Here is a 14,097-nt window from a genome sequence, read left to right on the forward strand (position 1 = left end):
GCACACATGGCAAACACATAGCATTTAGCACATAAGGGCATTTTAGGCATCTTCCTTAAAATAAACTAGTGCTCGTGTCTAAAATATGGTAGACACTCATCTCACAACCATCACTTAGCATTCTAAGTTCAAGTCTAGAAATTCTACAATTTCTTAGTTCGCTTAAACTAATGCTCTGATACCAACTGTGACATCCCCTAATTTCCCGGCCAGAAAAGACCGATTTAATTTATGCTTTTTAAAATAAAATCAGAGAAATCTTTTTAAAAGATGTTGCGGAATTGGTCCCCAAACTAAATATGATAAAAGTTTATCAAAACCCTTCATTAAGAAGGTATATGTTTTCCATATATATATCAAAACCTCGGGATGTCATGTTCCGATACAGATCAAAAGCATAAACAAGACATTATAAGCCTTTCAACAATTATTTACAACTACTGGCCTATAATCCAAAAATCTCTCGTTGTCCTCCGACTATGCTCGGGGTCCACTACCTGTAACATAAAAAGCTGAGTGGGTTAGGCTTGGGAGCCTGGTGAGCATATAGGGTTTTCAACCCACAATAATAATAAACTTACTAAGTTCATCAATCAACAATAACCCTGATTACCCGTTCCCGTTATCCTCACTTTATGTCCCTAAACACTTATCACAAGGGACCTAGCCTAAAGAATATCATCGGGATGGACACTACTGCTAAGGGGTTTCCTCAGCCATATATGTCCTAAAGGCAACCATGAGGGGGATGGAGTACAGCGAATGAACACTCTTAGTTCATTAACACCTACAAGTTGCGGACCTGCTAATGTTTCCCACTAGACTGTCTAGAAAGTCCGTGGTTGTCATCCAAACTCCGCTAGATGACTGGATCTCAAAACACATCGAGGCCTCTCATCTATTTTATTTTATCACACATCACAATCTACCCATGTTCTACCCAACATATTTGTAGATAAAAATACTTATACAGTTTAAAACTTGTATAAAACATCAACACAACAATCACCTCAAATAAATAATTAATATATTTACACATAGCACGTATTATAAGGTAAATACTTCATATCTATATGTAAAATGAAAGTGACTATACAGTCTCATGATTTGATGATAATCGGGCAGCAATTCGTTTCCTAAAACGACCGTTTCTAATAAAACCGTGAGTTTTATTAAGAAACCGGGCTTTGTAAAAGTCGGGCTTCGAAACCGAAAAGATAAATTTTCTGGGCTTCTCGGGCACTTCGTGGTGTATTCCAGGCTTTACAATCGGTACCGGGGCTTTGCGAAATGTTAATATGAAGAAAATATGGGTTTAGGGGCTAAATATGGCAAAATTCCAAAAATACCCGGGAGGTCTCGCACCCTCCTATTTATAGGGGGAAGCTTCTGATCAGACGGTCAGGAGTCTTCAGATCCGACGGCTGAGAAGGCTCGCAGAGGGGGAGGCTCGCATGAGGGTTGCGCGTGCGAAGGAGCTGCTGGCAGCCTGTGATTGGACCGAAGTCCGGATCCGATGAGGGGGGTTCGTGGCACCTGCGAGGGTTCGGACTCATGAGTCACTACACACGTGTCGGATGCGAGGCTTGCCACCGAGGCTTCTACGTGTAGTCAGCGGATTGGACCACAGCTCGGACTCGGAAGGACATGACACGCCTCGCCAGGTGGCTTCGTGACTCAGCAGCTTGGTGACTCAGCAGGACATGTGTCACATGCGAGGCGAGGGTGATGTGGCAAAGTGTGACTATGCGAAATTTCTCGGTTTTCGCGCCAAAACTTCTAAAATCCATAACTTTCGCATACGAGCTCCGTTTTTGACGTTCTTTATATGCACGCGTAGCTCAAATTACGATCTACAACTTCCGTTTAGACTTCGTCGGCTAATTTTGATTTTAAATTTTATATTATTATTTTTAACAGACCGGGATAGGAAATCCGTTAAAAATTCATAACTTCTTCATCCGACGTCCGTTTTCATCAGACTTTTTACCGTTGTGCGTCTAATGATGAGACCTTCAATTCTCGTTTAGGTTGTGTCGGCTAAAAATCGCTCGATCTAAAATTCGAGTTTTTAGCTGTCTACTGCTATGCTGAAACTTCGAAAAATCATAACTTCATCATACGAAGTCAGATTTGGGCGTTCTTTTTATCGAACTTCTCGGTTTAACGAATACTACGACTTTCGTTTAGATTACTATGGCTAAAAAGTAGTTTCTCAAAAACTCACTTTTTACGACATTCAGCACCGTGCCGGTTTTGTCGCGAAACTTCGACATGTCATAACTTCTTCGTTATAACTCGGATTTTGGTATTCTTTATATCCCCGAAATCCTTGTTTCGACCACTACAACTTTATTTAAAGATATCGGGCTTATCTCACACTTTAATTTTGACGCTTATTTTTATTCTTAATTAATTAAGCCCTAATAATTAAGCATAAAACACATAATTCACATAATATTCACATAACTCCTTTTCATTTCTTCAAAATGAGTTACAAAGGTTAACCTAGACTATCAACTCAATATAAATGCCTAGGCTAGAAACACGAGTGTTACAGTATGTGGGCATGTGGTCCTCCAATATGATTCCCTCCTTAGCATAAAAGTCTCTCATGGAGCATGATATGAATTCACCTCCATTATCTGCTCTTATTCGCTTGGTTTGTTTTTCAAATTGCGTTTTCACCATGTTGTGAAAGTCAATTAGATAGCTGCTTGCTTCATTCTTGTGTTTAAGAAGATAAACCTAAACATCCCTACTGAAATCATCTACGATGGTAAGGAAATAAGAAGCACCGGAAATCGAAGGAGGACGATACATGCCCCAAACATCAGCATGTAACAAATCAAAGCAACTATTTGTTTTTATTGAACTAAGAGTAAATGGAAGCCTAGTATGTTTAGCTTTTACACAAGAATCACAAACTCTTTCTTTTAATTTCCTAGAATAATTTTCCAAAAAATCGACTTGGCTCAACTTTGATTCAGAGGCATGATCCAATCTCTTATGCCACAGCTCAACATCAATGGTTGTCATCATAACACTCTTCTTTTCTGCAGCCAAACCCATTCGGTAGAGACCACCTTTGCACTCACCTACGCTAATCAAGTTCCTCGAGTGTATTTCCTGCATGTAGCACAAATCAGGAAGGAAGGTTATGGCACATTGTAAATTTCTAGTTAGTCGACTGACTGATAATAAATTGCAATTGGATTGTGGAATATGCATGACTCCTTCAATTTTGATTCCATTATCTAAAGTTCAATTTCCTTTTCCATTAATAGAAACAAGATCTCCATTGGGTATTGTAACTGATGGTTCCAATGGATATCTCGTTTTATTTTCTATTAAATCTTGTTTTTACGTTATATATTCAGTAGCACCAGAGTCAACGACCCATGCATCATCGATCTCGAGCTTACCAACCATGTTTACTGTGGATGTGGTGTTGCTGTTTGACCCATTTTTAGCGAAATGTTTGATCAGGTTCTGGTATTGCTCACTTGAAAGTCCTGGAATAGGACTAGTTCCTGAATTAACGAAGGCTACCTTTGCTTTGTTCTTTTCCTATTTCGCCTTATTCGGCCACCAATCGGGATACCCAATTCTTTTGAAACATCTGTCTGTATTGTGACCATTCTTACCACAGTGGTTGCAGTGCTCTACCTCTTCTCCTATTGCCCTCTTAATGTCTTTTGGTGCAGACTTCTTCTTTTGACAATTGAAATCTGTAGTGATTTCTTTTCTCCCTGGAGTGTAGGTCTGAAATGTTGCAGCCTCTGTGTTTGTCTGCTTGGATACCGAAACCGCCCTTTGCTGTTCGTCCTCAGCCACCAAGTGATACACGGTTCCTAAAGAGGGTGTGGGTTTCATGGCAAGAATTTGTGTCTTGATTTTGGAGTATTCATTGTCAAGACCCATGAGGAACTCGTAGAGCTTTTCTTTTTGTTTAAATGAATTAAGCCTTTTGCCAATGTCATAGGTACAATTCGAGCATGAACAACGAGGAAGAGGTGATATTGTCTGGATCTCATCCCACAGTCCTCGTAGCTTGGTTTAATAAGTTGAAACCGATGTTCCTTCTTTTCTTGTGATGGTGAGTGACTGTTTCAACTCATATGCTGTTGGAGCACTTTCTTTTCCAAACCTTTCCTCTAGATCATCCCATATATCCTTTGATGTGTCTACATATTTGACGCTTGTTCTGATATCCTTCTCCATGGTCGTAGTTAGCCATCCCTTGATCATCACATATGCACGTATCCAAGGCATGTATACGACTGAATTTCTTTTGGTTTCTTAATCGACCAAGTTATGAATCCAACCTGGTTCTTGGCGAACAGAAAGTTCTTAATCTCCCGAGCCTAGTCATTATAGTTGTTGTCGGTTAGGACGTTGTTTACTTGCATCTGCCTGGGGTACTCCGACGCATGGATGTAGTAGGGAGAATTGGAATCGATGGGAGTCCCATCAGATTCCTTTGGCGAATCTGATTTCTCACTGACAATCTTCGGTTAGGTTCGTTGCAAGCCTGTGAAGCCTGCTCTGATATCATGGAAATTTTAATGAATCAAAAGGTTATTTTTTTCAATTATCAAAAAGGTTTAAATACAAAGAAGTTCTTGATAAACAAGCAAACAAAGATAACGATAAACTAATGGATACTAACCAAATAATCTAACAAATAAATCAGATAAACAGGAGAGGATAACTCTCCGTCTTTCAATTCCGTTAAAATTTGTTTAATTCTAATATGGATACTAACTTATATGATATGACTATTTGCATCCAAATTTGTTCAATTCCGATATGGATACTAACATGTATGCTTTGACCATTTTGCACTCACTTAATATGTTTGAAAATAAACCATATCTTGTATTATTTAGTTAATTCATGACATTAGTTTGCTTTACGTTTTCAGGATGACGGTGGTGTTGACTAGAGGTGAAGGAGAGGGGATGGCTTTTATTGATTATAAAGAGGGAAGAAATCTAGGTACGAAGGGACCTTACAATTAATATTTATATAAATTATAAACAAATACAAGAAAAAATGAAAATTAAAAAGGGTAAAAATATAATTTTACACGGGTTTGGGACCAACCCTACAAGAAATTGAATCCACTTGGACCATCTTCATAAAAAAAATTAAAAAATAAAAATGTTTCTTTTTGTAAAGAATATGGAGCATTTATATAATTTTTCTAAAAAGAATTTAAATATGGTTTTATTAACATCTGTACACACGTAGAAACATCTGTACACACAAATAAAAAAATTAAACATTCAAGATTATCACGATAAATATTCATTACACATGGGGTCATTTTGCAGATCAATGATTGGAGAGGCATTGCATATCAGCAACACGACATGGATTTTTTTATGATAAAGTTGATGTAACTATTAACACGAGCTTAAGAAACTTTGTTCAATAACAAACAGATTATGGTAAAGTCATTACATATATTTTCACAAATAAAACAAAATATAACAATGCACAATACACAATGTGAAAATCATAACTACCTTAACTAAAACAACCCTAAGTAAGATAACACTTCTAAACATATATTCTTAGAATTTCAAACACCCATTTTTTTAATCTTCTTGAACTCCAATTGCATTTCCTTCAACTCCAACTAGATGTGTTTTAACTCCACTTGTATTTCACGAAGCAAGTCTTATTATATATGTAGAGCTAGTCATTCGTCTATCCATCTGCAATATTTTTAGTTTGCCATCAACTTATATATAAATACCACATTAAACTTAGTTGAAATTACAAAAATGATTCATTACACTTCCTAACTATATACTTTGAGCACAAATCTTCAAATTAGTGTAATGAAAAACCTTCAGCAGAGCCCGTGACATAAATAATGAAGCTTCCCCATCATAGTAAAAACTTTAGATTTCACCATTTCATATCAACATCCCATATATATATATCTTGATACAGATGTAATTCATAAATAGTGAACGACCAATTGGTTTAAGATGTAATTCATAAATTCTAGATTTTAAAGTAAATTTAGGATGGCTCACGAAATATCATGGGCTCCACCTCATAAAATTTTCAACTGTATGAACATTCACAATAAACTAAAATGGGAGTATGTAATCATAATCCTGTAGAGACATTAAAATTATAACTTTAAGAATACACAACTATTCACATGTAGTCGTTCGTATACCCTACTCAATGCACATCGTTAATTACATGGAGACAATTTTGTTGGTGGGTTAGGCTAATCTAACAGTGAAATTGACATGGGTATAATGGGAACAAGATAGCCGAATGTTTACTTTATTGAATGATTGAAAATGGAAACGGTTACACTCTAAAACAGCTGAAACAAAGTAACTTAAATTGTCTAAACTATAATGGAAAGCAGAAAAATAAGCAACTGGTCTTTTACTGGGCAGGTGACCACATGCCCTTTTATTCTCCTAATTACTAGGTCAACATTGACTATCATCCCCCCCCCCTCAATGTTGTCCTTCATATTCAGATATTCCACACCTATGAGTGCCCTCATTTCAGCAAATTTAATTCTTGGCATTGCCTTTGTTAGCATATCAGCCTTTTCTTGATCTCCACTCACATGCTCCACCTGAATTTAATATGTTTCAACACACATACGAATGAAGTGATACTTTGTATCTATGTGTTTACACCTCCCATGGTAAACCAGATTCTTTATAAGTGCAATGACAGATTGATTATCCACCAATAACTTAACCCTTTGAGCTTTTCTTCCAACAAGGTCACTTAGAAAATTTCTCAACCAGAGTCCCTGACAAGCAGCTGCAGTTGCAGCCATGTATTCCGCCTCACACAAGCTTAGAGCAACAATTTGTTACTTTTGTGAGGCCTATGTTATTAAATTTCCTGAGAAATAGTATGCCACAACTGTGGTTTCTCTTCCATCCTCCCGGTCATCATTATAGCTGCTGTCACTCTACCCTACTAGCATGCCATCACCTCCTCTGTGATACATTAAACCATACCCGATTGTTCCTCTCACATATCTTAGGATATGTTGTATGGCTACATAGTGGCTTTGCTTTGGGTTCTGCATATATCTACTCACAACTCCAATACTGAAGTTCAAATCGGGTCTGGTATGTACTAAATACCTTAGGCTACCAACCAATTTCCTATAATTTGTCGCATTTATAGGTTCTACCTGTTCATCCTTGGTTAGCCTTAAATTGGCTTCCATTGGATACTATGAGTTGTTACACTCTTCCATTCCTGCCAACTTTAGGATTTTCTTTGCATACTCGTGCTGTGTGAGCATAATACCATCCTTCCCTTGAAATACCTCTATTCTTAGGTAATAGGATAGAAGTCCCAAGTCAATCATTTCAAACACTTGCTTCATTCTTTTCTTGAATTCTAGAATTCCCTTCTCACTTGAGCCAGTAACTATAAGGTCATCAACATATACCCCTACGATGAGGATTAAATTGGATTTTTGTACCTTATAGATTGCTTGTTCTTGAGCACATTTGGTGAATCCTAGTCCTTTGAGTGACTGGTCTAGCTTTATATTCCAGGCTCTTGGAGCCTGTCTTAACCCGTACAAAGCCTTTCTGAGACGATAGACCACATTCTCCTTTCCTTTGACTAAGAATCCAGTTGGTTGAGAGACGTACACCTCTTCCTTGAGGTCACCGTGTAGAAACGCAGACTTGACATCTAAATGATGTACAAGCCAGTTTTCTCTTGTCGGTACTGTCAGGATTAACGTTATAGTTTCCAAATGAGCCACTAGTGCAAAAGTGTCTTCAAAATCGATGCCCTTTCCTTGAACATACCCCTTAGCGACTAGTCGGGCCTTGTGCTTGATCACGTTTCCTGTTGCATCTCTTTTGAACTTGAATACCCATTTTAACCCAATTGCCTTTGTCGTGGTAATCTGGTCAAAACCCAAGTATTTTTTTTCTCGATCGATTTCAACTCTACTTCTAAGGATAGCCTCCAATTTCTTTTAATTGATGCTTCTTCAAATGTTTTGGGTTCGTCATCGATTAGCAACAGTTCTTGATTTTGCTCATACAACCTCTGCACCTCGTCTTCCACCATCCTCTCTGTATTTTGGTAAATCTCGTTGATTGAGCAAAACCCTTTTGTTGGGGTATCATCGAACGAAGCTGCCGACCCACCATCTTCATAGTTTCTTTAGAATTGACTTGAGGGTGTTTGTCGCAACCCACCTTCAGGTGAGATCGATATAGGTGATTCTCCAACAGACAAGCTATTCGTTCCAAACTCGGAGGCAAGCAAGTGAGAGTTAATCGGCGTCGAGGGGCTTACATTCACGTCATCTGATGGTTGCTGTTCTTGGGTCGACTGTAATTGGTTTATGTCTTGGGCTAAAACATTAGTCCAATAAGGTGTGGTAACTGGCTCTCCAATTATTTCCTCATTCCAGGCCCATGACTTCGACTCTTTAAAAACGACATCTATTGCAATTATGATTCGGCGATTCCTGGGATTATACAGCCGATACCCTTTTGTTCCTTCTTCCACCCCCAAATAAACCATAGTCTCGCTTCGATCACTTAGATTGGATATGCCCCGTAATTTCTTGACAAAACCCACACACCCAAAAACCTTAAGATGTGCGACCGAAGGCTTTGAACCCTTCCAGGCCTCATATGGAGTCACGTCCTTTAGTGCCTTTGTTCCAGTTGGGTTCAACAAGTATACCGAGTGTCTCACCGCCTCACCCCAGAATTAATATGGCATCTTCATCGCCGTGAGTAGCGACCTCGTCATCTCCAGAAGCGTTCGATTGCGACGTTCCACAACGCCATTTTTTTGGGGCATATGTGTGGTCGTTAGTTGTTGTCATATTCCACCTTCTTCACAAAACTCCAAGAAATGGTTGGAGTTAAATTCTCCCCCACGGTCAGTTCTTAGCATCCTGATCTTATAGCTACTCTCTTTCTATACTTGTAGTTTGAATTTATGGAACATCCCAAAAGCCTCGTCTTTGGTTTTGATTAGGTACAGCCACATGTCTCGAGAGTAATAATCGACAATTAGTAAAAAGTACTGATTTCCGCCCTTTTTTGAAGGTATGATGGCTCCACAGACCCCCGCGTGTAACAATTGGAGCGGTTCGTTAGCTCTCCATTGGGCCGCCTTTGGAAATCTTTGTCTAGATTGCTTAGCTACCATACATCCTTCACACACCTATGCTAGATGAGTTACTAGAGGCATTCTTCTCATCATTTGCTTCCGTGTCATTTCTTCCAGCATTCTAAAATTCATGTGGCCCATTCGTGCATGCCCCGACCATGAGTCATCAACCATACTCACAGCCAAGCACGTAGGCTTCCCAGGTGTGAGTTTTATCTTATATGGTCTATTTCTTGACCTCTATACCTTCATGATCAAACGGCTAGCTTCATCATACATCCTTAGAAATTCCCTCTTCATTCCTATATCATATCCCTCCTCAGTCATCTGTCCCAAGCTAATTATATTGCTATGTGGAGCTGGGATATAATATACATATGAGATAATAAACTGATCACCATTTTTGTAATCAAATAGTAAAGTGCCATTTCCTTTGATAGAATCCTTAGAATCATCTCCAAATCGTACTTGACCAGTCATCTTCTCATCCAATTCTACAAATAGGGCCTTAGAGCCAATCATGTGGTTACTAGCCCCATTATCCAAGTACCACATGTTGTCATCTTCACTTCCCATTAACTAATTCAGATACACCTTTTCCTCATTTAGAAGAACCATACTTGCGTTTTCTTCTCCATGTACAGTTAACTGCAAGGCATGTCCATCTTCATCTACAGCTAAGTTCACCTCCTGATCTTGCTGCTTCTTGGCTTTACATTCGGAAGCATAATGGCCAAGTTCTTGGCACTCAAAACATGTGATACGACTTTTATCTCGTGGCTTCCGATTGGTGTTGTTTTCTTCTTGACGAAAACTACCACCTGAATGCCCATCTCTTCCACGAGTCGACCCTCAACCTCGTGAACCTCCCCTTCCACCTCTGTCACTACTTGCACCTCTCCCCTGACCCCCGGTCTTGCTTGGACTGCAATGACTTGAGGAACCTTTCGACTTTTCAAGTAACAAGGCATTGTCACCACTTGAGTTTGCCTTCCGGAGTCGAAGTTGGTCTTCTTAAGCCTTTTAGTGCCCAATTGCCTCCTCGAATGGCATAGACTCCATATCGGAGCTTTGCTCAATTGATGCCACAAGATTTATAAACTTTTCGGGGACAATATCGAATAGCTTCCTCACCAATTCTTTATCTTCCAAAATTAACCATGCACTTCCAAACTTTGAGATCATAGTTGATATCTTCCCTGCATATTCATCTACAGTCTCCGTTTCCTTCATCTAGAGTGCTTCGAATTCGCTTGTCAGTACCCGTAACCTTGCCTTTTGGACCCTCTCTACACCCACATATTGTGACTTTAGAGAGTCCCAAACCTCCTTGGTTGTCTTCTTCTTCGCAGCTTGTGCAAGCATCTCTTCTGGGAACGACTGGAAAATGAAAGCTCGAGCTTGCTTGCTCTTTATCTCATCCACAACCACATCGGTTTGTGGCTCAATGGCATCCCACAACCCATGGGCATCGATAATGGCTACCATCTTGATAGACCATATATTGTAATTTGATGAGGTTACCATCGGGCATTGAAGGGGGTATGGGCTGTCTTTGGGTGGATTGGATGTTCAAGCTGCTGTAATGGTATTGTATTTGATAATCTTGGGCATACAAATGATCAGAACCTTACAACACTGATACCACTTACTAGTGGGCTAGGCTAATCTAACAGTGAAATTGATAGGAGTATAATGGGAACAAGATAGCCGAATGTTTACTTATTGAAACTGGAAACTGTTACACTCTAAAACAGCTAAAACAAAGTAACTTAAATAGGCTAAACCATAGCTGAAAGCAGAAAAATAAGCAATGGATCTTTTACTGGGCAGGTGACTACGTGCCCTTTTATTCTCCAAATTATTGGGTCAACATTGACTATCAAATTTGTGTTGTGCTATGTATGAAACACTAATGTTTTCCATGAAAATGTTCACATCGCCACCTTAACACATATCACTAATTGTACGTGGACAATTATGCGTCTGCTATTTCGTTTATGTGTGTGTCTATATATATATATATATATATATATATATATATATATATATATATATATATATATATATATATATATATATATATATATATATATATATATATATATATATATTCTTTTGAGACCATGTTAATTTCGTGATACATGGGGACGCAATCCTATCCACTCATCTTGGAGATCAATAAATAAAAAAATAAATCTAAAATGGAAAATAAAAGAAAAAATCCGAAAATTTTATTTTTAATTAATATTTTCATCATATTATTTACCCAAAAAAATATAAAAATATAAAAAACTATTTTTTAAATATAAGTGAAATATTCTAATAGAATATTACACTATAAATATTCAAATGTACTTTTTAGAATGTTAAAATATTCTAATATTATATTTGAATTATTTTAATATTTGTAGTCTAATATTTTAATCATTTTGTTGTAATTTTTATAGTAGAATATTCTACTAGAATACTTCAAAGATATTTTAAATAAACCGTAATTTTATTTATTTATTTTTTAATTTTTTTGGAAGATCTAAATGACGAAAATTTTATTTAAAAAAAATATCAAAAATTTTCAATTATTTTGCGTTTAAATTTTTTAACCCAATCTCCAAAATTAGTGACTACGATTATGTCTCCACGTTTCACAAAATATAGTGGTCTCAAATCTATATATTATTATTGGAGATTTAATAAACCAATTAGCTGAAGAACTTTTGTGAAGAATAATTTTTGCATGACTCGATTTATTGTCTTCACAAAAGATATTATTATTGGAGATTTATTCAAGCTTTGACCGTCACGATGGATTACTTCTTGCTGATTATATTGGAAGAGTTTTATTATTCTTCGCATGAGGATTTCCCTTCAATCAAGGTCCTTCGACCAACATTCCTTGGATCAGTGTCTTAGGACCAGTTACCCTCCATACCGCAGTCGAACATCATATTTTTTTTTCTTTGCTTGTTTTGAACTGCAATGGCGATGATCTACAAAGTTGCTTTGCAAGATTCATTCTATGAAGTTTTTTATGACTTGTAGCTCTTGAAAAAATGGATACATCAGCATTTTCAACACCGCAGTTTGAGTGCATCAGCATTTTTAGCACCGCAAAGAACTTTCACGCAGAGTTCGTATGATTACTTTGGTACTTGTTCAGACAGTTTTTAGAGACATGATAAACCGGTTACTTATGACTTTGGAAGTATTAATTTACTTTATGTATTTTGTTTTATCTTGATCATTCATACATCTAGGGAGAGGATGCGAAGCTCTTGGTATCCAACACTCTCCATCCATATTTATTTATTTAGTTTCGATATACGGGCATTGGTTATAAAAAAATAAGGAGAGAATATTATGTTAGTATCCGAATCCAATTTTATGATTGTTTGAGAATGGATTTTCGACACTTTTGAAGACGATAATTTATTTAGTGATGCAATGTGGCACTAATTTTTGGTAATCTTTGATCAGATTTTTGAGCTCAATAGATGTTTCCCGGATCCAAATTATTTATTATTTAGACTTCACTTCAGGATGTTTCATATTTTAGCAGATTATTCTTTTGAAGAATTTTGGGTTCATTCTGCTACGAGAACTAGAGATGTTTAATACTTTTGAAGCTGAAGTGTGACTTGATTACAAGATGTTTAGGTCAAAAGTTATTAAAGTACACTTTTGAAGTTCAACAGCTTGTGTGACAACCCGAAATTTCTATCTTGTAAAACTAGTTAATTCAATCGAATGTCAAACGTGTTTTTGCTATCTTTTAGCTTTGTTAAGGGTCTATTTGAGTGTTCTAAGCCTAGTACATTATAGGATAGGGTGTTAGGAAGTATCTGCTAGAGTTCATTGTGCAGTGTTCGAGCCGGAAAACTCCATCATGAGGAGTTTACAGCCGTAAATTAGGGTTCACGGCCGTAAACCCCTCCTTGGCCGTGAACACCTCCCATATATATGATATTCCATCATTTTTCACCACTTCTCACACTTCCAACTCAAGAAACTCGATTCTTTCTCAACTATCATCAAGAGTATTCGTCTTGATCTTCAAATATGTAAGTGTTTCTTCCATTTGTTAGTTGGTACCTTGATTAATCTAGTGAAACCTTATGATTTCATCCATGATTTCATGTCTTTTGGGTAGATCTTCAAATCTTCATCGCTTACACCAAGAACAAATACTAGTTCTTGGACCGTGAACACCCCCTCCAAGCTTCAAAACGTAAGTATCCTTCCTTATACTAGTTATCCTATAGAAGCTCTTAACATATACCCTTGAAAACAACCATTTCCCAAGAACAATAAGAGTTTACGGCCATGAGCATCTCCCTTGGCTATAAACCCTCCTCAAGATCTTCTTTGGCCATAAACTTCATTGGCCGTAAACTCCTATGGGCGTGAACATCTTTGACCGTAAACACCATGGCTATAAACACCCTTGTGTGGCCGTGAACCCCCTTAATACAATCATATGTGATTGTAACACTTGAATCCAAGTGTTTCCTAGTCCCTAAGGTGATTCCCTTCATGATTTGTTGTTATATACACTAATTATATACATATATGTGTCATTATATGCTTAATAGGATCCGTTTGTGCTTGAGGCTTCACTATATCGATCTTACATTTAAATCACTCACTACATGTGAGTTTATACCCCTTAACCTATCTTTTAAATCATTTTAAATGCTTTTATGGGGGGAAATATACAAGCAGAAAACATTATAGTTATTACATCAATAACATGTGATTAATAACTATCAAACAAGTGGATTTCTTATACTTCAAACTGTTTTATCAAACAAACTATTTCAAAACATCTTATAAACTAACATCAAGTCATCTGTAACCTATCGAATGGTTAAAATTCTTTTTTATGTTAAAGCTCTTTTATATGCTAAACTCTTTTAAACTTATATATTGTCAAAA

The 14,097-nt window shown here is 37.2% G+C and overlaps 1 protein-coding gene across 1 annotated transcript; it reads right to left on the reverse strand.

Moving 5' to 3' along the window:
* Positions 1–3,570: 3,570 nt before the first annotated feature.
* LOC111908914 (uncharacterized) lies at positions 3,571–4,224 on the reverse strand. The gene is made up of 2 exons (XM_023904703.1): positions 4,109–4,224; positions 3,571–3,967 (listed from the first exon to the last, which is right to left on the reverse strand). The coding sequence occupies exons 1-2, from the start codon at positions 4,222–4,224 to the stop codon at positions 3,571–3,573; spliced, it is 513 nt and encodes a 170-aa protein (XP_023760471.1).
* Positions 4,225–14,097: the final 9,873 nt, after the last annotated feature.

The sequence above is a fragment of the Lactuca sativa genome, chromosome 6, assembly GCF_002870075.4.
Source record: "Lactuca sativa cultivar Salinas chromosome 6, Lsat_Salinas_v11, whole genome shotgun sequence".
Lineage (NCBI taxonomy): Eukaryota > Viridiplantae > Streptophyta > Magnoliopsida > Asterales > Asteraceae > Lactuca > Lactuca sativa.

Excerpts from the sequence above, each read along its gene's own strand:
- LOC111908914 (XM_023904703.1), bottom strand. The coding sequence starts at position 4,224 with ATGGAGAAGGATATCAGAACAAGCGTCAAATATGTAGACACATCAAAG. Across the intron at positions 3,968-4,108 it reads ACAGCATATGAGTTGAAACA|GCTTAATTCATTTAAACAAA; the intron begins GTCACTCACCAT and ends CATTGGCAAAAG.